Raw genomic sequence first — 21,742 nt, 5'->3', positions numbered from 1 at the left:
GCAAAGAAGAAGAGACAAAGGTTGGATTTTAAATCGAAGAAGAGGAACAAGACAATACAAGAACTTCATCCAAGGCACCACCCAAGACACCATCCAAATTTGTTCAAAAGAACCATCCTGAAAATTTGATTATTGGATATAAAAGTACAAAAATTCAAACAACAAGAAGACTTCCTATACAATAGAGCATGCAAATTTGTGTTTGCTCTCCAAAGTTGGAGCCAAATAATTTTTCAAAATTAAGCAAAGATAAGCACTTGATCAAGGCTATGGAGGAAGAATTGGATCAAATAGAAAAGAATGAGACTTGGGAGCTTGCCCCAAGACCTAAGGACAAGAATGTTTTAGGAACCAAGTGGGTGTTTAATAACAAATTGAATGAAGATGGGGAAGTTACAAGGAATAAAGCAAGGCTTGTGTGCAAAGGCTATGCACAAGTTGAAGGAATAGACTTCAAAAAATCCCGTTGCAAGATTAGAAGCTATTAGAATGTTCTTACCTCTTGCAAGTTTCAAGAATTTCAAAGTGTATTAGATGGACGTCAAATTGACTTTCCTAAATGGAAATCTTGAAGAAGTGTATATCGAGCAACTTGAAGGATTCATTCTATTAGAAAATGAAGATTGTGTGCAGACTGAAGAAGGCTCTTTATGGACTAAAGCAGGCCTCAAGGGCTTGGTATTCAAGTAGCTCCAAGAGCAAGGCTTTAGAATAGGAATAGAAGATGAAGGAGTTAAGTTTTTGATTGTTGTGATATATGTGGGGGTGACAGTGATAAGATATGCTAGGATTTCGCTTCAAATATGCAAAAGGAATTTGAGATGTCTATGCTAGGTGAGCTATCTTTCTTTCTTGGTTTGTAAATTTCCCAATCAGATAAAGAAATTTTCATTCCTCAAACCAAGTATGTTTAAGAAATGTTGAAGAAGTTCTACATTTCAAAGGTTGGAGCTTCTCATTCAAAGAGATCAAAGTCTCTTCTTGAGTTGGTGCTCAGTTGGGGGATTGGTGTCTCGTGTGGGTTGGTGCCTACAAAGTTGTAAGAAGCTCTTTATGAAAGCAATATTTTGTTGTGGTTTTCTCCTGCAAGATTTTCCATGCAAAATCATGTGTGCATCTTGGTTTTTGTTAGATTGAAATTGTGTGGATGCTTTGATTATTGCTTAATGATTGCTAAATAAAATGAATAAGTTGGACTTGTCCCCTTAGTATAAGTGTGTGTGTGTTTTGTTTTTTTATATTAAATATAGAGAGTAAACTTACAAAAAGTATAGCTTCAGCAGTAACGTGAGGTCATGCCTCAAAACCAACAATCCTGACCTACATAGATCCGATCAAATGACTAACAATTTTGCATGCACATTTTAAACATCATAATCCTATACATAGCCTATTCTATGATGTGTCCAAGCAAAAAGAGTATACATAGATAATGTTCATGTTCGAACAAAAAGAACCAAAGAACATCTCAACACTCATGAAGATGATCTGGACAGGGCTCCATCCAAGCTGTTTACCCCAAAGGGCCTTCCATCTAGATTGTCTTCCTTCCCTCATGCGGGTGAGTCAACATCTGGATCTGTTCCATTGTTGGGTTTCTGGCTTTCCAAATCTTAGCACCAAGATTCTTCATTGCAGTGGCAAAAGAGGTGTGGTCTCTTGCAACCCGCCTCCATTCAAATCCATTCTCCAACTCATATATGAACATAGTAGCATGACCATCTTTGAGAAACCGCAGAAATTTTTTCTTCTCTATCCTCATAGTTACAAAGACCTGCAAAATAATGTAATAAAGAGTGAGTCCACGAAATGACTCAGTAAGGGCCCTAGTTTTACCTTGGAATTTATTTTCATTTCTAATTTTCCAAATGTACCATAAGATATCTGTAGAAAGAATATACCAAAATAGATTAGTATCTTTTTTCAAACCATGGATGCAACTAGTAAGAACTTCCCTTAATATTAACCTGGTTAGGAATAGAAATACCAAACATCAACCAGATTTCTTTGGCAATAATGCACTCTACATATATTGCACATATCAATATTGGATTGATTTTTCTTGAAAGGAAGCCTGTTAATTAACATTAGCCATTTAAAACATTTTTTTAGGAACAATAGGACTGTTCCATAATCCTGTGAATACTTTCTGCCATTGCTTTAAAGATAAATCTGCATACCACATAGTATTGGCATGATTGATAATAGACTCATCATAAGAGAGAGTATCATAAACAATGATAGACTTAACATTAGAAATAAGGATATCATTATTCCATTTATAAGTAATAAATCTGTTATTATCCACATTACAATTTTTAGGCAACTGAAGAACAACAAAAGCTTTTTAAACCATATTGTAAGTTCTTTTTTGGGAAGCCGGAAGATCATACTTAGCACTAAGTGCATCCCAACTCATAAGCATATTACTATCGCTATCGGTAATGTTTGTAAAGCTACAAATACCTTTGTTAGCCCATGCTCTGGCAGAAAAGCCCTGTGTAAGCGCAAGAGGAGTGGAAAAGTTTCCACCAGATAGATCTCTCTCCATGAATGTGATCATTGTTGCTGGCCCTACTATTGGTGATGAATGGTCTAACTATTTCCCAGGTCCTCCAGATAGATTTAAAGACACACGAACCTTGTACTGAGACTGGGAAACCTCCAGCCACTAGGTCACAAAAGGGTAAAGACTTCCAATATTTAGCCCCCTTAGGTACAACCCTCATAATGTTGCTTCTGATCAAGACTTTCCATGGTTCACTGCCTTCAAACGCTTGAAAGATCCATTTTGCAGCAAGTGCAATCTCTTGGAGTCTCAGATCCTTTAGTCCGAGCCCTCCCAATCTCTTCTCAATATGACACCAACCCCATTTAACTGAATGTATCTTATTGTTTCCTTTCCCATCAAGAACTTTCTTATTACTTTCTGGATTTCAAGGATTTGATAGTTACAAAACATCTAGATAGATGAATAGTAAATGCTATATGAAGATAGAATCTTATGACAAACTTGCACTCTGCCAGCAAGCGATAGATATATATTTTTCCACTTATTTAATTTCTTTTCTATTTTACCTCTAACCCATATCCACATTTCCTTTAGAGAAGGGGAGATAGAGAAGGGTATCCCTAGGTATCTGACAATCTTGTTAGGACCTCCCCACTGGAACCCAAATTGCTATAACCAATCCAGAGGGTCGTCTCTCCACCCAAGCAAGGTGGATTTAGTCTGAGAGATTTCGGCCCCTGAGATCTCACCGAGGAACTTGATTTTGCTTTCAAGGGCTTCAATGTTCTGCTTGGCGAGTTCTACAAATAATGCAATATCATCTGCGAATTGAATATTAACCAAATTTGACCAATCAAGAAGCACAACACCTTCGATTTTAGGGGAAATGTTGTAGTCTCTCAATATGTAGTACAATGCATCAAAGGCAATGACAAACAGGGATGGGGCAAGGGGGCATCCCTGCTTGATGGACCTTCCAAGTTTAATGACCTGAGTGAGTGAGCCATTAACCTCAACCTGTGCAGAAGCATCTTTGAGAAGAACCTTCACAAATTGACGGAATTTTGTAGGGAATCCGAAAGCTTCTAACATCATCAATTAAAATCCCATTCAACCCTATCATAAGCTTGCTTGAAATCTAAGAGGAACATGGCAACATTCTGCCCGAAAGCATTAGCCTAGTCCATCGCTTCCCAACTGGTTATTAGGTTTTCCAGAATGAATCATCCCTTAATGAAACCTGTTTGAGTAGGACAAATAAACTTGGGCAACACATTTTCTAGTCTAAGAGCTGGAACTTTGGCCAAGATCTTATACGACACATTAAGAAGTGTAATGACACATTGAGAAGTGTAATAGGTCTCTAGTTTTTTATAAGTGTCTTATCCCCCTCTTTGGGTAACAACTTGATAATTCCTTTGTTGATGATGTCTCCTCGGGATCCTTTCTCAAGAGCCTCAATATACAGCTCATGGAGATCTTGGCTAATCCATTCCTCATTAGCTTTATAAAACTCAACAGGCAATCCATTTGGGCCCGATGCTTTGTCATTATTAAGGGCTCTAATGACATTTTTCACTTCCTCCATAGATGTAGCTTGTTTCAAGGAATGGGAGTCTTCATCAGTTATTCTGATGGGAATAAGTGCTCTGCATCTTTCTCTAGCTCTTTGTGAGCTCTTTGTGAATTGGGAGAATCTTCAGAGGAGAAGTGCTCCTTGTAGAATAGGGCAAAGGCCTGTTTAATATCTTCTACCTCCACTACCTCCTTGTTATCAACCCATAGTCTATCAATTTTTTCTTTGTTTTGCTTCTGTCTAAGCAAATTGAAAAAGAACTTAGACCCTTTGTCACCAAATTGCATCCACTGACTTCGGGCCCTAATCATTGCACCTCTAATCTTAACCTGTTGGTGCCTCCTCAAAGCATCCCTAGCTTGTGCAACTCTGCTGGATAACTCAAGGTTACTAGGGTTGCTTTGAATATCCTCTTCAATCCGGTGCAACTCATCAACAAGTGCTCTTTCCTGAAATCTACTATCCTTAGCTCTTTTCTGCCCAATAGTCTGAAGCAAGTTTTGCCAACTCTTAACATTTTGATTCCATCTGCTGATATGAGATTGCACGTTCTTATTTCTTTTATTGAGCAACCTAATAATGTTAATGGCAGCCAACACATCTTGATCCTTAAGGAGATGGGTGTTGAGGATGAATTTGTCTCCACCTTTCCCCTTCTTGGCTGGTCTGTCTCCAAGCCTAATGAGAGAAACAACAAGGTGATGATCAGAGAGGGAAACCGACCAAACTCTTACTACATTGTCCTGATCATCCGGTGTAAAGGAGAAATGATCTTTGTTTGCATAAAATCTATCCAACCTACAATATATTCTGTGTTTTCCTTTCTGGTAATTGCACCAAGTGTATCATATCCCTCTCGCAGATTGCTTATTACCAAGTAAGGGGTCAAAGAGCTTCTTACAATTCTTCATCCTTTCCCAATGCGGTTTCTTAGCCCCTTTCCACTCCATGGAAACACCTCCGGACTTATCCTCATGGTTTTCAATCATGTTGAAGTCTCCCCCAATAATCCAAGGAATGTCAGGAAGAGAGGCAATCCAGTCCCATAGTTCAATCCTCTCCCTATAATCATTGGCTGCATAAATTGAGCAAACACCTATGACAAAATTATTCAAGCTGAATTAAGCCCAAACTGCTCTATTACATGGAGTGTCCTTGACTAATAATGTGATCTTTCCACTTAGGGCTGATGAGTAGCCCAACTCCCCCTCTCCCTTTATCATGATCCGAGCAGATCTTAATAGAGTCTCCCCAAATGAAATCAAGATTGACCTCCAGAGTAAATTTAGTTGCCTTCAATTCTTGTAGCATCACAAAATCTGAATCTCTATGTTGGCTAAGAAACCTCCTAACTATTTGCTTCCTTTCTAGCAACTCCAGACCTCTAATGTTCCATGAAATGCACCTCATCATATCTAGGAGATTTGTTGTAACTCTTTGGCAGTCTTAAAACTGCTGAAGCATTTGGGGAGATCTTTTTTCTCTTCTGCTTTCCTTCTATTGGAAGATCCTTTATTTTTGGACCCTAATGGTCTACCTCTTCTTCTAGATTTATGATCAGTGTTCTCACTGTCAACTATCTCATCACCTTCTTTGACAGAGTTTATCATAATGGGAGTCATCCCCACAGTTTGAATCCTCGTTGGGATCAGGTTGATTGGGGGCCACCTCATCCCCGATACAGGGTCTGTATGTGTTTAAACTATCACTATTGCCTATGGCATCAAAACCATCTGTTGATGGCTCACTAGGGTTGGGGTCACCTCTATTAGTGTCAGCAACAACGACCTCTATAACGCAGTTATTTGCAATCTCAACAAACTTCTTAGGGGGAAAGGCTATAGACGACTACGTAGTGAATTTTGTAAGAGGGGGTCGTCCCTCAGCCAATCTAGGGTCACTAGACGGAGAGATCTCATAGGATACATCCATATCTGTAGAGTCCCTCCGAGCAATAGGCTTGATGAGTGCCCCACTAGAGCTCCCTCCCTTACGTGATTCACTACTGTTTCTGTCTCTCCCTTCAAAATTCATAACCAAAGATTTGACAAGGGAAGAATTTGTATTCGTACTTGAGAATCTCCTCTCGGGGGACATCTCCTGTGCATCATCTTCCATAGGAGAAGCAGAATTGTTCGCCCCAACATTTTTATCTTTACTATGCTCATTGCTATTGGGGCTAGCCGCTCTAATTTTTTTGAGCGTCAACTGCTGGGCATTTTTTCTCCTCTTTCTAGGGTTTTTGCCAACCATTTGAAAACCCTCTTGTTGATCTTTATCCATCTGTTCTAGGGCTTTTGCAATTGCAGAGTGGGGTAGGGGAGCTTCATTGAATTTCCCAAAGTCTGCGTTTTTATCAAACTTGGGAAGCGTTTTATTAGCTCCACTCATAGAATTTTTAACATTTTTACTTAAGGAGTCAAGTTTATCCATGAGAGGCGCAGAGGCCGATAAGGGCAAATGATAAGGAGTCAAGTTTATCCATGAGAGGCGCAGAGGCCGATAAGGGCAAATGATTCTTGGAGGTAGACGAGGAGTTGTGAGCACCCTTTTGGGGTTTCTCCACACCTTTTTTTCCAATTGATAATGGGACAATTCTTCTGAATATGCCCCTCTTTTCTGTAGAGGAAGCAAGCATTGACTCCTAGAATTTCAACTGGGCAAGAGACAATGTCATCCCCTAATTTAAAATTGAGAAATTTAGGAACATCTAAACCAGGGTTAATCGAAACAAGAACCTTAGCATCCAAATGCGGTATAAGGGAGGCCGAATTATCCATACGAATGGTTTTGCTAATTGGCTCAATCAGTTGGGGTATGAATCTCCACAACAATGGAGGGACATTTTTAACTAGAAGCCACCTAGGGCATGACAGTGCCAAGATTTCTTCATTAATGGCTTCAGAAGACCATCCTAGGGCACAAATGTGCATCTACCAACAGTCCAATATTGCTTATTAATAACTTCAGATTGGGCCTTATGATCTTTGAAAAAAATAACAAATAATCCTTTTTGAATTAATCTACAGAAGGAAACATGAAACCCTAGTTTAATATTCCACACATTTCTAAACCAATCATCAAGGAATTTTCGGGCCAAACATTTATCAACATCAACATTAGCGAAAAAAATAGCAACATCTTTTAATCTACTCTTTTCAAGAGTAATCTCATTACACATTGAATCATTAGGAATGATAGAAAGGGAGCCCAAGGAAAAACTAGGGTCCTTACCTTTTCCACTGGAGTCGCTATAATTACCTACTGCCAAGGGTTCAACAGAGACAAACCTAGCACCTTCTTCGATAGTGGGAAGCGGTTGAGCAACGACCTCCTTGAAGGATTTCTTCATGCCTTTGGTTTTTGCATTATCCACCGCCTCCGTTTTGTCAAGAATTGATGGTTCTCCTCCGGAATTGTTCTCCATCAGTGTGCGTGTGTGTTTTCTTCAAGGGGACATTACAATTGGTATAAGAGCTTTGATCTTGCTAGCTTGCAGAGTAGAAGGTTGTATATGTGATTAAGCCGAAGAGCCCAAAGAACTTTGGAAAGAGAATAATAATCCAATTCAAGGCGATAAAATGGGGTGATCAATCGGGAAATGAATTAAGGGCTTTCATGGAACAATACAAGAAGATGACTCAATTACTTCTTCAAACACTACAAAAATGAATAACACAATTAATATTCTTAGAACCAACCAAACTAATGGGAGGGGTGTCAATTCTAATCATTCAGATAAAAACAATAGAACACCACTAAGGTGAACACCTAGGTTAACAAGACCCTCATTCTCACCTAGAGAGGTGACAACAAGAGGAGAAACTAGTCTACTAGTTAATGACATTGATGAATGTGTACAAGCCTACTCAAAGACTGAAACTGAAATTAGGTTTTTGTGATGCTAGGACATGAAATAGCCCTAGAAGGGAAAGAGGACAACCTAATAAAGACTTACCTCAGAGTGAATAAAGTGACTCTTTCCATCAAAAGAAGTCACTGCATGTTCATGGATCTAAACTTTGGACACCTATTTCTCCCTTAGTACCATGACAGAAGAGGATGTTATCAAATTTGCCATTTTACACTGGAAGGGATTGCACACGGTGGGTGGCATCATGGTATTATTACACAAGGGCACCAAAACATGGCAACCTATGATGAATTCACACAAAAGTTTGTGCTCATGGTTTTCCTGGAGACACCTACATAGGGGAGCAAGCATGCATGGACATCATGCAAGGATGTGCAAACACCGTCATGACAACAAAAGCTCACAAGGTATTATGGCAGTACATGGAAGGTTTTTTAAGAGTACAAAAATCTTCCAACACATTACACAATGCAATACAAGATTGATTTAATTCCCAAAATCTTCTCTTCTTAATTGCCCTCTATATTGCAAATCTTTTGCGAGAATGATAAATAAGTAGGAGGTATTTTCCACAGCAAGTCAAACTATGATATATTTATCAGGGTTCAATTGTGTAGTTTTTGAGGCAAACTTATTGACCCAAGTTTCATGATGAAGTTTGGAAAAGAGCTAGGCTAATTGATCAAGTTAAGAACAAGCCTAGCTCTTTTCCATGTGGCAAGTTGATAGTCCTCGTGCTTAGCAAGATAGCACACGGTGCCTCTAGATTGACTCTTGCATGTTGAACAAAATCATAATAAAGAACTGATATCCTTTTCCGCATATCAACAATCTTTTGGACCACCTTCATAGTGCACAATTCTTCACAAAAATTGACCTGAAATCAAGATATCATCAAGTACTAATTCATCCCATAGATGTTTGAACTTTGGAAAAGCTACATTCAAACCAAGGAGGGATTATACAAACAGATGGTTATGCCTTCCAGCCTGACCAATGCATGAACAAAATTCATGTGCCCGATGTATATCCTACAGCACTTCATCAACTCCTTTGTCATTGTCTACTTGGATGACATTCTCATCTTTAGCAAGACTTAAGAGGAACATATAGAGCACATCTCACACACTTTGTACCAACGCAAGATGCAAGAATCATCATTTGGTGTAGAATCTCCAATTCCTAAATTATATTGGAGTCACACAGCAGAAGCTGATTATATCACAAGAATGATCTAAGGATTACAAATCTCCAAGGGTGGTGGTTGGTTTGGGACCCTCAAATTGGCAAAAGATTTAGTTAACAAGATTGAAATTGTTATTGCTTGAGGACAATCAATCTTGGAAGGGCGGAGTGTCATGCCCCCACCAATCTAAAAGCAATAGTAGCCCTTTTAATACCAAACTCGTGCAGAGGAAATAATGGCAGTGCTCCATGTAGGGGGCCAACCTAGGTTAAAGAATATAATTATTAGCAAAACAACGACCAACCAAGGATAAGAATCATCCTTCATTCAAAGGGCCAACCAAAATTAAAAGAATATAATTAGCAAGAGGGCCGACTGAGTACTGGGCAAACTAAATAAAGTTTAAAGGTAGTGATTACAATTCATAAAGCAATGTTTAAGGTTATACAAAAGTCATTAATCTTGGAAAGGAGGTCTCTATTCAAATAGATGTGTCACTCACTTGGATATGCGAATATAAAAGGGAAGACATTTCATTTGGAGGGATCATCAATCATCAAGTAGGATTGAATTCTTTTAAGAGAATCAGTTAGCCATGGAGTGATTCTGTCATTTTACAAAGGAATGAAATATATTGTTTATGAAATGAGCAGATCGGTAGATCAACAAATCAACAATGGAAATTGTTAATAAGAATCAATCATGTGGATTGATCATTGAATCACAATGCTGGAATATAATCGGCAATATGTATGTATGTATGCATGAAATATATTGTTTATGAAATGAGCAGATCGGAGATCAACAAATCTACAATGGAATTTATTAATAAGAATCAGTCATGTGGATTGATCATTGAATCACAAGGCTGGAATATAATTGGCAATATGTATGTATTGATCATTAATCACAAGGCTGGAAAATAATCGGCAATATGTATGTATGTATGAAATATATTGTTTATGAAATGAGCAGATTGGTAGATTAACAAATCAACAATGGAATTTATTAATAAGAATGAAAATCAATCATGTGGATTGATCATTGAATCACAAGGCTGGAATATAATTGGCAATATGTATGTATGAAATATATTGTTTATGAAATGAGCAGATAAGTAGATCAACAAATCGACAATGGAATTTATTAATAAGAATCAATCATCTGGATTGATCATTGAATCACAAGGCTGGAATATACCCAGCAATATGTATGTATGAAATATATTGTTTATGAAATGAGAAGATCGGTAGATCAACAAATCAACAATGGAATTTATTAATAAGACTCAATCATGAAATACATACATACATACATACATACATACATATTGTATGTATGTATGTATGAAATATATTGTTTATGAAATGAGCATGTAATATCCCCATTTCAGACTTACCATAATTTAGTCCTGAGACATCAATTTCAATTTATAATGAGAATGGTAATATATTAATAAACATAACTTTATTAAAACTGAACACATTTCATTAAAATATTGAATTTAGAAAGAGTAGAACTTATCTTGGTACTCTCTCTGATTTACCCAAACAAAATTCTTCAGCATGTTGTTGACTCTTAAATATTTGTTAACCCTTTGGTAATATTGATTGTTCAAATCACAAACAAAAATTCCCAAATTCCTTGTAAAAGCTTAAGTGGTGTTGAAATTAAAAACACAATTAATATCTCCAAATATTACAAGTGGGTCCCCATTCCCTATAGTGGAGCTGCTGCTAAAAATCACAACAAAAGTTGTGAAATCTTCAACCTTTTCTGCAAATACTGTTGGAAGATTCTTTAATTATAATATTCTGAATAATTATTGGGTGGGCCCACAAAGCACTTTGGCAAGCTTCTTCTAATATTAATAAACCGGAATTTCTGTTGAAGTCTTTTTCCTTAAATTCTGATATCTCTGTCAGATCAGAGGCCCCCACGTGGTATTTCTTCCTTTATAATAAGATACGGTGTCCTCCCTGATTGGCGACTTTGTTCCTTATGCAACCGATCGTATGCCCAAAGTAATTGCTCACAAGGAGCGATCCAAAATGGATTACTAATAAGAGAAATTTCCACAATCACATATAACTTCTTCCTTGAATGGTCGCACCTCTTCGAGATCAAGGAGACATGTTCTCCTTCCAACATCTTTGTACATAACAATTGGTTTGGTCATAAATGCCGTTGCTTGTAATGACTCGTGTAATTTGTTGTTTTAATGCTTATCGATTTAATTGATATTCATAGTCATATTGGCTTCATCGAATTGTTAGTATTAGGAATTAGTCATATGTCCTACGGTAATCTCATGATTCCATTAAGGAATCTTGTTAGATTGAATCGTTCATATATAATTCTGACGTATTCTTGTCAACCACGTTCATGCATTGTAGACATAGATACTTCCCTTACGATGGTTGTGATCAATATTGTCATCGGTATCATTAACACCTACAGTATCAATGTTGCTTAATCACTCCGAACGGTAGGATTGCCTTAGTGCTTTGATTTCCAGTGGTCATCTTAAATAATTACGACTAATTGACTAGTCAACTTCATTCTAAATCACCCTTGGATGATATCGATATTAGCTGATGCTTTGATCGATGCTTAGTATTAGTATTCTGACCACCGTTGAATTCTCTTTGTAATATCCTTTGACGCACCTATGCAAAATTGACTCCCCAAGGGACTTGATGAAATTGAGCTATGTTGGTTAATAGGATGGGGACGTCACAGGGCAGATCGGTAGATCAACAAATCAACAATGGAATTTATTAATAAGAATCAATCATGTGGATTGATCATTGAATCACAAGGCTGGAATATAATCGGCAATATGTATATATGAAATATATAATATATTGTTTATGAAATGAGCAGATTGGTAGATCAATGAATCAACAATGGAATTTATTAATAAGATTGATCATCGAATCACAAGGCTGGAATATAATCGGCAATATGTATATATGTGGACCTGAAATCTTGCCATGTTCGTGGGCCAGGGCGGTTGAGGATCAAGGATCCAATCATGCCCTTGTGCTTGATGGACTTCCCAAGAATGCCAACCCGAGATGGATGGACAGGGAATCTACCCATGCTCTTGCAATACAAGGACAACTTCCTTGAGATTGCCCTTTGCAAATATTTTTAATGAATTCCTAGTATGATTGACTATATGTTTTCATCAAAATAGTAATTATGTATATGTTGTATTGAATTAGATATTACTGATGAATATGTTGTTTTAAATGTTATTGGGAATTATTAATATTTAAAGTACTAATCTGAGTTTCTAGTGATTAAGTGTGTTCAGGCTAAACCAGAAATATTCCAAAAGGGACCTTACAATTGGCAATTTTGTTACAAGATTATATTAATAAAGATAATGCAATTCTCAACTTAATTATGTTTCAGGACTAAATTCAGGTAAATCCCCAAAGGGGACATTATGTTAAAGGATTCTCATGATGAAAGCACTTGACGATCATTTCAATGTGGAGTTGGGAAAAAGGATTTTTTTTTGTCAGGTGAGGGGTGAACCACAACATTGTAGTTTTAAAGCTAACACTTTCACATGGGCTTGATTATTTCTTACTGGCATGGGGCACCCTTTTTGAACATCGCAAAATGACTCTAGAAGTATAATGGCTCTTCTAAGCTGGACTTTGTCCTTTAACTGTTCCAAGTTTGGTAAGTGAAAGTTACATTATAGACAATTCCTAGCCACTAGTTGATATTTCATTAGTTTGAGGCTTTGAGCAAATAGCTATAACCTTGAATAAGACCAATCAAATGACAAAGGATTTTTTTTTTCAATTAAGAACCATAGTGTAGCAATTAAAATTCTAAGTCATCAACAGCATTAGTCATGCTGATCCTAGCACAAAATGGTGCAATAATTATTGATTTAGGTGGTAGATTGTATCTCATTTATCATTACAACACAAGGATGAGACAACTCATCATTCCCTATATTAATTTTTTTGTTTACAATTCTATTGTTTCTAATTGTTTTAAAGAAGAAGCAAAGAGATTTAGGTTTTCTTATTTCATTTCTTGGGTTCAGAATGTCATCACTACATTTAAAATCCATTGAAGTCTATGTAAGCAACCAAGGCAACACATTTTCAAAATAAACAAGACATGTTTTTTGGATTGAATAACTAGGGCTATCCATAGGGCAGCCCACCCAAGATGGAATTCAAACAATACATGAATAATGTAACATCATGCCAAACAGCCATTAGGGCCCCAGGAGCTATAGAAAATAATTTATAATGCATATAAGTAAAAGACTTGAATTAGAGTCCCTCCATTGCCTTGTGCATGTTGTTGCCACCAAAAAACCATAATGCTCCTCATTAAAACACAGATTCATTTGTAAGAAGCAAACTAAGCATGAGCCTACAACCCAAAACAAAGTAGTACCATCTGCTGAAGAGCCTGAAATACCATGCCGCGACATGCCAGAGATTATACATTTAACATCAAGATCCTATACTGCCATTCCACATACCATAACAAAATCCTAATACCACTAGCTGAAACACAAAACAGAAGCCACATACCATAACAAAATCCTAATACCACTAGCTGGAACACGAAACAGAAGTCACATGCAATAGCAATCCGAGATCACAAGACAGGGAGATTGAAACCACCAAAATCATTAGGTGTAAGCTAAAACAAACCTGTTAGGTTCAGCAATGAACTGAAGCTCCCTAAAATCTAGTTCAAGAAATGGATCAAATAAAAACTATTCTAGCAATGATTTGAAATCAAAACAGCAGAGTAGGCTTAGTTCCCACATGATGTTTTCCTTGATTCAATGTGCAAATATAGTATATACTGAGCTGAAAACAGGAGACTCATAAATAGTCCTAGAAAGCTACGGTAAGCATATATGCTTGTTCGGGTGCATCATTAATACCAATTAAAGCTGTTGAAAGCTTGCCATTTTGGTTTGATATAATTTTGTCTACATTTTTATTATGACCTTTGGCGTTCTTCGCCACACAATTTCTTCTAATTGTGATGTTTGTTTTATGATGACTGTGCTATTACAATCATGCAAAATAATGCTTTTAATTCATTATGGTTCAGTTGTGGAATCACGCAGGATGTATAATGAAGAAACGAGGTCAAATTCGAACGTATGCAACTCTTCCTCATGCATTGAATTATAGTTTATTATCTTGGCATTTATTCTAGTCATGCCTTCAAGGCATGAATGCTAAACTATATTGCTAATGTAATTTCAGATTGGATGATGTGGAAGGGGTTGATCTTCTCAGATGGGAAGATCAGCAGAAGCTGAGGAAGTATGTGGAAAATCTTTCGCAAGGTCTGGCTCCTAGTACTGGTGTAAGTGCTGCAGAGGATGATAGCAATGAGTATGTGATTGACAATGCAAAAAGTTCTCGTGCAACATGTAAAAAATGCAATGAAAAGATAGCAAAAGGAGAGGTAAACTTTTGTTGTTTGGTCATATTGAAGTATTCACATGCAAAGCATAACAAAGCATAAATCAGAGATGTTCCTTTCCGAAGCATTTATATTCAGTTCTTTTGGGTTATCTCATACTTTGTTATTGATGAATAAGGGTTCCCATTGACGTTCTTCTTTAAAAACTTTTCTCATCAGCCATTGAATGATACTTCTCCGTAACTTGTTACATTCTATTAGTTGATGCATATTTTGATCTCTCTGATCACATCGAGGCAGCTAGTCATTTGCACCTATCTGAGATTTGTTTCCCTGACTCTATTATCATAGAAATTTTTGAATCTTTTGTTACTGCTTGATAGTACTTGTCTTGATATAAGAGCTTAGGTGTAGCACCTTGTACAACTATGTCCAAAGAAGGCTGCTTGTTGCTATAAACCAAAATGCAGGGTGATTTACTTTGCATTGGCACTGATGCAATGTAGAATTATGATAGCAATTGTAAATTTTAAGTATACAAGGCATGTAATGAGGAACGTATCATTTTAGATTCTAATATTAAATTATACATACTATTACAAGGAATGAATGTGGAAATGCTTTTAGGAGGCCACCATAGAGATGTCATTTTCCTAACACTCTCAAAAGATTATATTTGCATTTGGTGCTGTCTCCGCAAGTCTTTAATGGAGAAGTTTGGGTGGAGGAAGGAAAAAGAAATTTAAAATGCTAGAAACAACATAGGTGAATTTAGCTCCAGTTACAATGAATCAATGATGCCCATAATAATGGGAACTGATTAGGTCAAATTCCTGGTAAACTAGATTTTTTTGTCTTGTAGTGGTTGCTGTTGTCCTTTTGCAGTATGACATATTGTTTTTCACTGCTGTATGATGCTAGGAACATACAAATCCGGTCATGTATGCTATGCATCTTTTTGAATGGTTGTCCATGTAAATTGTAGTCCTTGCACTACACCCATGCACGTTTGGTTAAAGTTGTCAACCTGTGATATTCATCACTTGTCGAAGTGTCACTCTCTTGATAATTGATGAACAGTTTGATATATCTTTATCTTCCACATGATCAAATCTTTGTTTTGCTGTTAGTTGCCTCATTAATTTTTTGGGACATTCAAAGCTTGTTTATGGGCACATAGCAGATCAAGTGTTGCCTCATGTCAATGGTACTTTTGACTTTGACATGCTTTATCAGAGTACAGATCGTTTTAGGTTGAGTAGGATATACAAAGTCTGATTGGGTTAGTTTAATTGATACTTAGAGGTTAAATACTGACTGTTTTTTCTTATTGGGATCAAGAGTTGTTTTACGGCAGAGTAAGCTCTAGCGCATCTTATATTTATCTTCCACCCAAGTAGAGTACAAAGTAGTTGCCATTCTCAGCTGCAAAGTGTTAGTTTATTGTAACTTAGTGAGAAAAATAAATAAGGATTCGAACCCTTATAGGGCTTGGCCCTTCTTCTTGATGTAACGTGGAGACTCAGCTGGGCCCTTCTTCTTCCCATGTAACGTGTGGATTAAGCAATTGATGTCTATAGGGCTGAGCTCAAATGTAACGTGTGGACAAGCAATAGGGCTGGGTCCAAAAGGTAACGTGGCACAAGTCGCAAGTTAATGTAGGCCCCAAATTGGGTGCCAAAGTGCAAAGTAAAATACGTAAAATAAAGGGAATTGGTTAAGGCCGACTTAGAAGACTTGAACATGAATCTTGTATATAAACAAGATTCACTCTACACAATATATATTCATTTTTAGCACTGCTAGCCTGATGTGAATCAGCCTTCCAAGAGCAGCGAACTATCTTCTTGTGTTAGCGATTCATTCCTAGGAACAGCGAATTGTCTCAGTGGCAGCGAATCATATCCACAGTCAGCAAATTCACTCCTATGCTCTGTGAATGATCTGCATGACAGCAAACAGCAAATCTCGATAGTGCAGATAAGTCTATCAAGCTATTTCTTGTGCCCTAGTTTGGAATCTTCATTCTGCTGTTCTTATTTATATGTTGCTTCAAGTGCAGTAAGCAAAGTTGTATGCTGATATTGTCTAATATAAATTTGGATCTTGTTGCTGGGATTTTCACCTCCAAGAGGGAGGTTTTCCCAGGGTAAACTTGTGTTGTGTGCCCTTTCTATTTGTGTGCTTTGATTCTTGTGACTGCATTATTATTTCCTGCTCATTATTGTTAATCTGATCACGAAAATCAACACAAAGCAGTATGGTTATGTTGAAGTTTGAAGGATTGGCAGTTTTCTTAGATTACACTGACTACACTTTTTTATGACAATCAGGGAGAATTGAAATTAATGAATAACCCAATCTATCATGGTCATGCCGATCGGATTGAGGTTCACTGTCACTACATTTGGCAATTGATTGACATTGATGATAATTTCTCCTCTAATGCACACCTTGAGAGTAGTTTGGTAATCTAACGTTTGAACCTTTTGGTGCTACTATCTTTGTAAAATTTCAGGACAAAAGTAGAGTTGTCTTTGGTTTATTGTAATGTTCCCAGTTTTGCACCTTCCTAAGCATCAGTTATTTTCAGAGGTTAGCCTATTATCAGTGGTCCCCATAGGCTAATGTGGTGAGTAGGCTGCCATTTGTGGGTGATTTAGGGCTTTTTGGCTGACCCTTGGGTTGTTTATTTCAGTACTCTCCATGTCAGAGATTCAGTTTTTTGGTGGTTTGCCTTCCTGAGGTCTTTCAGACTCTGTTTGTACATACATACTAATTTTAGTAAGTCTCTTGAGCATATGGTCTCATACTATTTATCGTAAGTCATTTGGATGGTTGGAGGGTACAACGGCTGTTCTTGGGTTGTTGGTATAGTTAATTAAATGTTTATGGGGACTTTAAAATATTTATTAAATTAATGACTATATTGAGGGGATATAAGGAGTATTAATTGCATAAGTTATTTTAATGGTTATAAAGTCATTTATTAAGTCTTTATGGGGGCGCCAACTACATTAAATGATTAATTGAGATGAAATGAAATTATAAAAGTGCATTTCATTTCCTCTAAGTTGCGGGTTTTTGAGAAGGTTATAAAAGGGCTCTTGATAGCTCATTAATTCATTTATGTTTGGACTTTGGAGAAATCAATGAAGTTCCTGGAGAGCAAGGGTTTGTTGATGAAGTTTCAGGCTTTCTAAGAACGAAAACTCTTGGATGGATTAGTGTCTGCAGGTGTGAAAGATCACCCAAGGCCACTCTCTAATAATCTCACTCAAGGATTATATTTGTGCATTATTGAAATCAGTTTGCAAAGTCGATAGGGCATTTGGAAGTTGATTGTTTGCAGATTGGAAGAGATTGAAGATCATTTGAAGGGCCATACCATTCACTAGCCCAGCCATACCTTTCTCAAGGCTGGCCGTACTATTTTAGGGTCCCAGTGTAGGGTTTTTCGAGTTTTTTCAGATCTGATTTTGAAGGGTTTGTCAACCGTGAAGGGCAATTATAATCGGCGATATTTTTTAGTCAAGATTAATCTCTTGTTTGCAGTCCTAGCCTGGCTATACCATACCAACTAGTTGTCGTAGCTTCATTCTAGCTTGGCCGTACTGTGTAATATGCTTATATGTTATCTAGATGACGTTTGATCATTGAAAACAGTTTGCAAAGTTGATAGGGCACTTGGAATTTGATTGTTTGCAGATTGGAAGAGTTTGAAGATCATTTTGGAGGGCCATACCATTCACTAGCCCAGCCATACCTTTCTCAAGGCTGGCCGTACTATTTTATGGTCCCAATGTAGGGTTTCCCAAGTTTTTTCGGATCTGATTTTGAAGGGTTTATCAACTGTGAAGGGCAATTATAATTGGCGGTATTTTTAATCAAGATTAATCTCTTGTTTGCAGTCCTAGCTTGGCCGTACCATACCAACTAGATGCCGTAGCTTCATTCTAGCTTGGCCGTACTGTGTAATATGCTTATATGTTATCTGGACGTTTGATTAGAGTAGCCGAGAGGGATGCATGCCAAATTATTTCTCCGTATGTACTGTTCTTTAATTAATCAGCAATAAAGTTCTTGAGTTTTTGGAAACTGAATTTAATTATTAGTGTTTAGAAAGGTTTTCTAGCATTCCTATAATTTTTTTCATTATTTCTCAAAACACAAAAAAATCAGAAATTAGAAAAAACAAAAAAAAAGAGGCAAAAATAAGAAAATTAAATATCGACAAAGGGGTGGGATATTTCAGTGGTAGAGTAGAGCTTTCCTACCATCCCGTGTAGGAAAAAATCATGAGTGAAAAGTTTTAGTAGTACCATAGAGGAACAAAAGTGGCAACCACTATAGGTTCCAAAAGGTGAGACCGTTTCAGGTATCATTGTTCTTCACAAGAGTTCATCCAACGATAGTGATAGTGTAACAGGAGGACAAAGGATGAGCAGGATTAGCTGGTCCTAACACTAGAGTGGAGAGGAAATTTGACACCATGATGGACATGATGCCCCTACCATTAGGATAGATGAGGCTATAGAGTGCCTTTTAGCACGCTATGCACACTAGTGAGTCCAGTAGGGGTACCAGTTGTCATTTTATGACACCCTTGGTCCATCAGTAAGAACTGATCAGAGATACAATCCATGGACCAACGCTGCCCCAATTGATCAAGGAGAAAAGCAGAAGAATTATGAGGTGAGAAGTGTTGTCTTGTTTGGAGGAAGTCCCTTCCCTTTGCTTCCCTTTTCTTTCATGTTCCCCAGAACTCCGGAACCCCGAGGTTTCGAAGTTCCTTCTCTTTGCCTTCTCTTCTTTTCTTCTCCGGAACCCCGATGTTCTGAGGTTCCCTCCTCGTCTTCTTCCCTTCACCAGAACTCTAGAACCCCGAGGTTCCAAAGTTCCTCCCTTTCCTTCCCCCTCCTCTTCAGTTCTCCGGAACTCCAAAACCTCGAGGTTCCGAAGTTCCCTTTCCTTGCCTTTTTCGAAACGCCGAGGTTCCGAAGTTCCTTTCCCTTAGCCCCTTTCTTTTCCCAGAACCCTGGAACCTCGAGGTTTCGAAGTCCCTTCCTTGCTGCCTTTCCCTCTTCTCCGGAACCCCCGAGGTTCCAAAGTTCCCTTTCCTTATCTTCTTCTGGAACCTTGAGGTTCCGAAGTTCCTTTGCTAGGTCTCCCCTTTTCCTTTTTCTTAGTCTCTTCTTCGCTTTCTCGGAACTTCGGAACCCTGAGGTTCCGAAGTTCCTTCCTTATCTTCCACACTTCGGGAACCCGAGTTTCGGAAGTCCTCAGACTTCAATCCGGCTTGCAACACTTCTGGGTAGCGTGATCAACACTTAAAGCTTTAAATGCTCCATCGACTTTTGTGACATGTGCACCTTCTTTTGTGGAGCTACAGGGGTGCATTTAATGATTTTGGCAGGATTTCCATCAAGAGAGGTATAGGCCCATTCATGTTGTGGTAACTTATGTCATGTCTGTATGTTGACTTTGGAAGGTCAGTCAATCCACCCTTCTCAGGGTTGCCTTTTCAGGGTATGGCTAGGTTGCTTGCATGTACAGAAAGTCAGGTGCATGCACTTCCTTGCACTCCTAGATAGACATTTCCCTTCACACATAGGGGTCATGATCACTTTTGTAACCAATTTTCTATATAAAGGCTGTTAAGCCTCATCGTAAAGGGTTCTCTCCTTGCTGGCTTGAGCTATTCTATTCTCTTTCACTTCTCTTGTATTTATCTTGCATTTTTGCAACTGTAAGTTTGGCCATTGGCCTTGTAATGAATTGAAATCATCATTCTTGCCTTCCTTCAACTTATGTATGTTGTGTATGTTTCCTTACCTTCATCATAGGTGTATGTTTTGTGGCTCTTTTGTCATATATGCTGTATTTACTTCTGAGTGTGACTTGTGGGAAACCTTCTCCCCTCTTGACATTCGGCGAATTCTAACCTCCATACATGCATTGGGGTCACTCATACAGCTGAAGTTTGTGCATCTCCTGGGTATTTTAGTTGATTCTTTGTGTCATTTCGGGTAGGGAGAGAAACAATCTCTTCTTGGTGCATTACCTTCTTTTATTTTAAGCATTTCTCTCTTCCCTTTTCCTTTGCAAGTTGTTAGGATAGGCTTAGGAGTAGGAGGAATATTTGAAATGTTGAGTTGGTTCAACACCTGCACCTGGATTGAGAAGGAAGCCAACCTTTTCCGAAGATTCAACCCTTTAGCGCAAGGTCCCACACTTCGGGATTGTTTCCATGTTTCGCAAGGTTGCTGAGTTGATAGCTCAACAAGGGTGCAAGCTTTTGTGATAACAGTTTTTGGCATGCCCGGTGGGACTTATTTGCGATTTTTATGCTTAGGATTCAATGCTGTTCTTAGTGTTTCAGCCTTTAGAGGCAGTAATCTTTCAAGCACTTGGTGACTTTGCTCACAAGTCTAGTTTATGTTCATGCTAAATTGCTAGCTCTGGAACCTCAGAACCCCTAGGTTCCCAAGTCATCAACTCTAGAACTCCGGAACCCCCAGGTTCTGAAGTTTGTGAGTCTGGAACCCCCAGGTTCTGAGGTGCCTAAGTCCTCAACTCCAGAACCCTGATGTTTCGATGTCATGCAGTCCTAAGCCCAAGCCAACTGAAGATTTAGTGTGTTCTTCAGTTCATCAAGACTTTGGAGGCAACACCTTTCAAGCACCTGACGACTCTGCAATCATTTGGTGAATCCGTGGTATGTTATTAGTCTGGTTGGGAGGGTCTGTCGACTCTCTTTAGGCATTTTGATAAACAAGCTCCATCCCTTTCAAATGCTTTAAAATGAGTTCATATACCCCGGAACCCCCTGAACCCCCAAGTTCCGAGGTGCCTAAGTCCTCAACTCCGGAACCCTGAGGTTTTGAAGTCATGCAGTCCTAAGCCCAAGCCAACTGAAGATTCGGTGTGTTCTTCAGTTCATCAACCCTTTGGAGGCAACACCTTTCAAGCACCTGACGACTCTACAATCATTTGGTGAATCTGTGGTATGTTATTAGTTTTTGGTTGGGAGGGTCTGTCGGCTCTCTTTAGGCATTTTGATAAACAAGCTCCATCCCTTTCAAATGCTTTAAAATGAGTTCTTATCATGGATGTAACTTCTATTCACCCCCATTCTATGAGAATGCCAACCATTTTTCC

At 38.1% G+C, this 21,742-nt stretch overlaps 1 protein-coding gene across 1 annotated transcript in view; it reads left to right on the top strand.

Moving 5' to 3' along the window:
* The window catches only part of LOC131067103 (poly [ADP-ribose] polymerase 1), a 91,365-nt gene that overhangs the window by 7,064 nt on the left and 62,559 nt on the right, over positions 1–21,742 (top strand). The window contains exons 2-3 of the mRNA XM_058002037.2: positions 14,261–14,310; positions 14,419–14,623. Of these exons, the coding sequence (XP_057858020.2) occupies positions 14,261–14,310; positions 14,419–14,623 (255 nt within the window). The remainder of the gene's footprint in view (positions 1–14,260; positions 14,311–14,418; positions 14,624–21,742) is intronic.

Source organism: Cryptomeria japonica, chromosome 8, assembly GCF_030272615.1.
Source record: "Cryptomeria japonica chromosome 8, Sugi_1.0, whole genome shotgun sequence".
Taxonomy (NCBI): domain Eukaryota; kingdom Viridiplantae; phylum Streptophyta; class Pinopsida; order Cupressales; family Cupressaceae; genus Cryptomeria; species Cryptomeria japonica.
The sequence above is the reverse complement of the archived record's forward strand: the minus strand, read 5'-3'. Positions and strand labels throughout refer to the sequence as shown.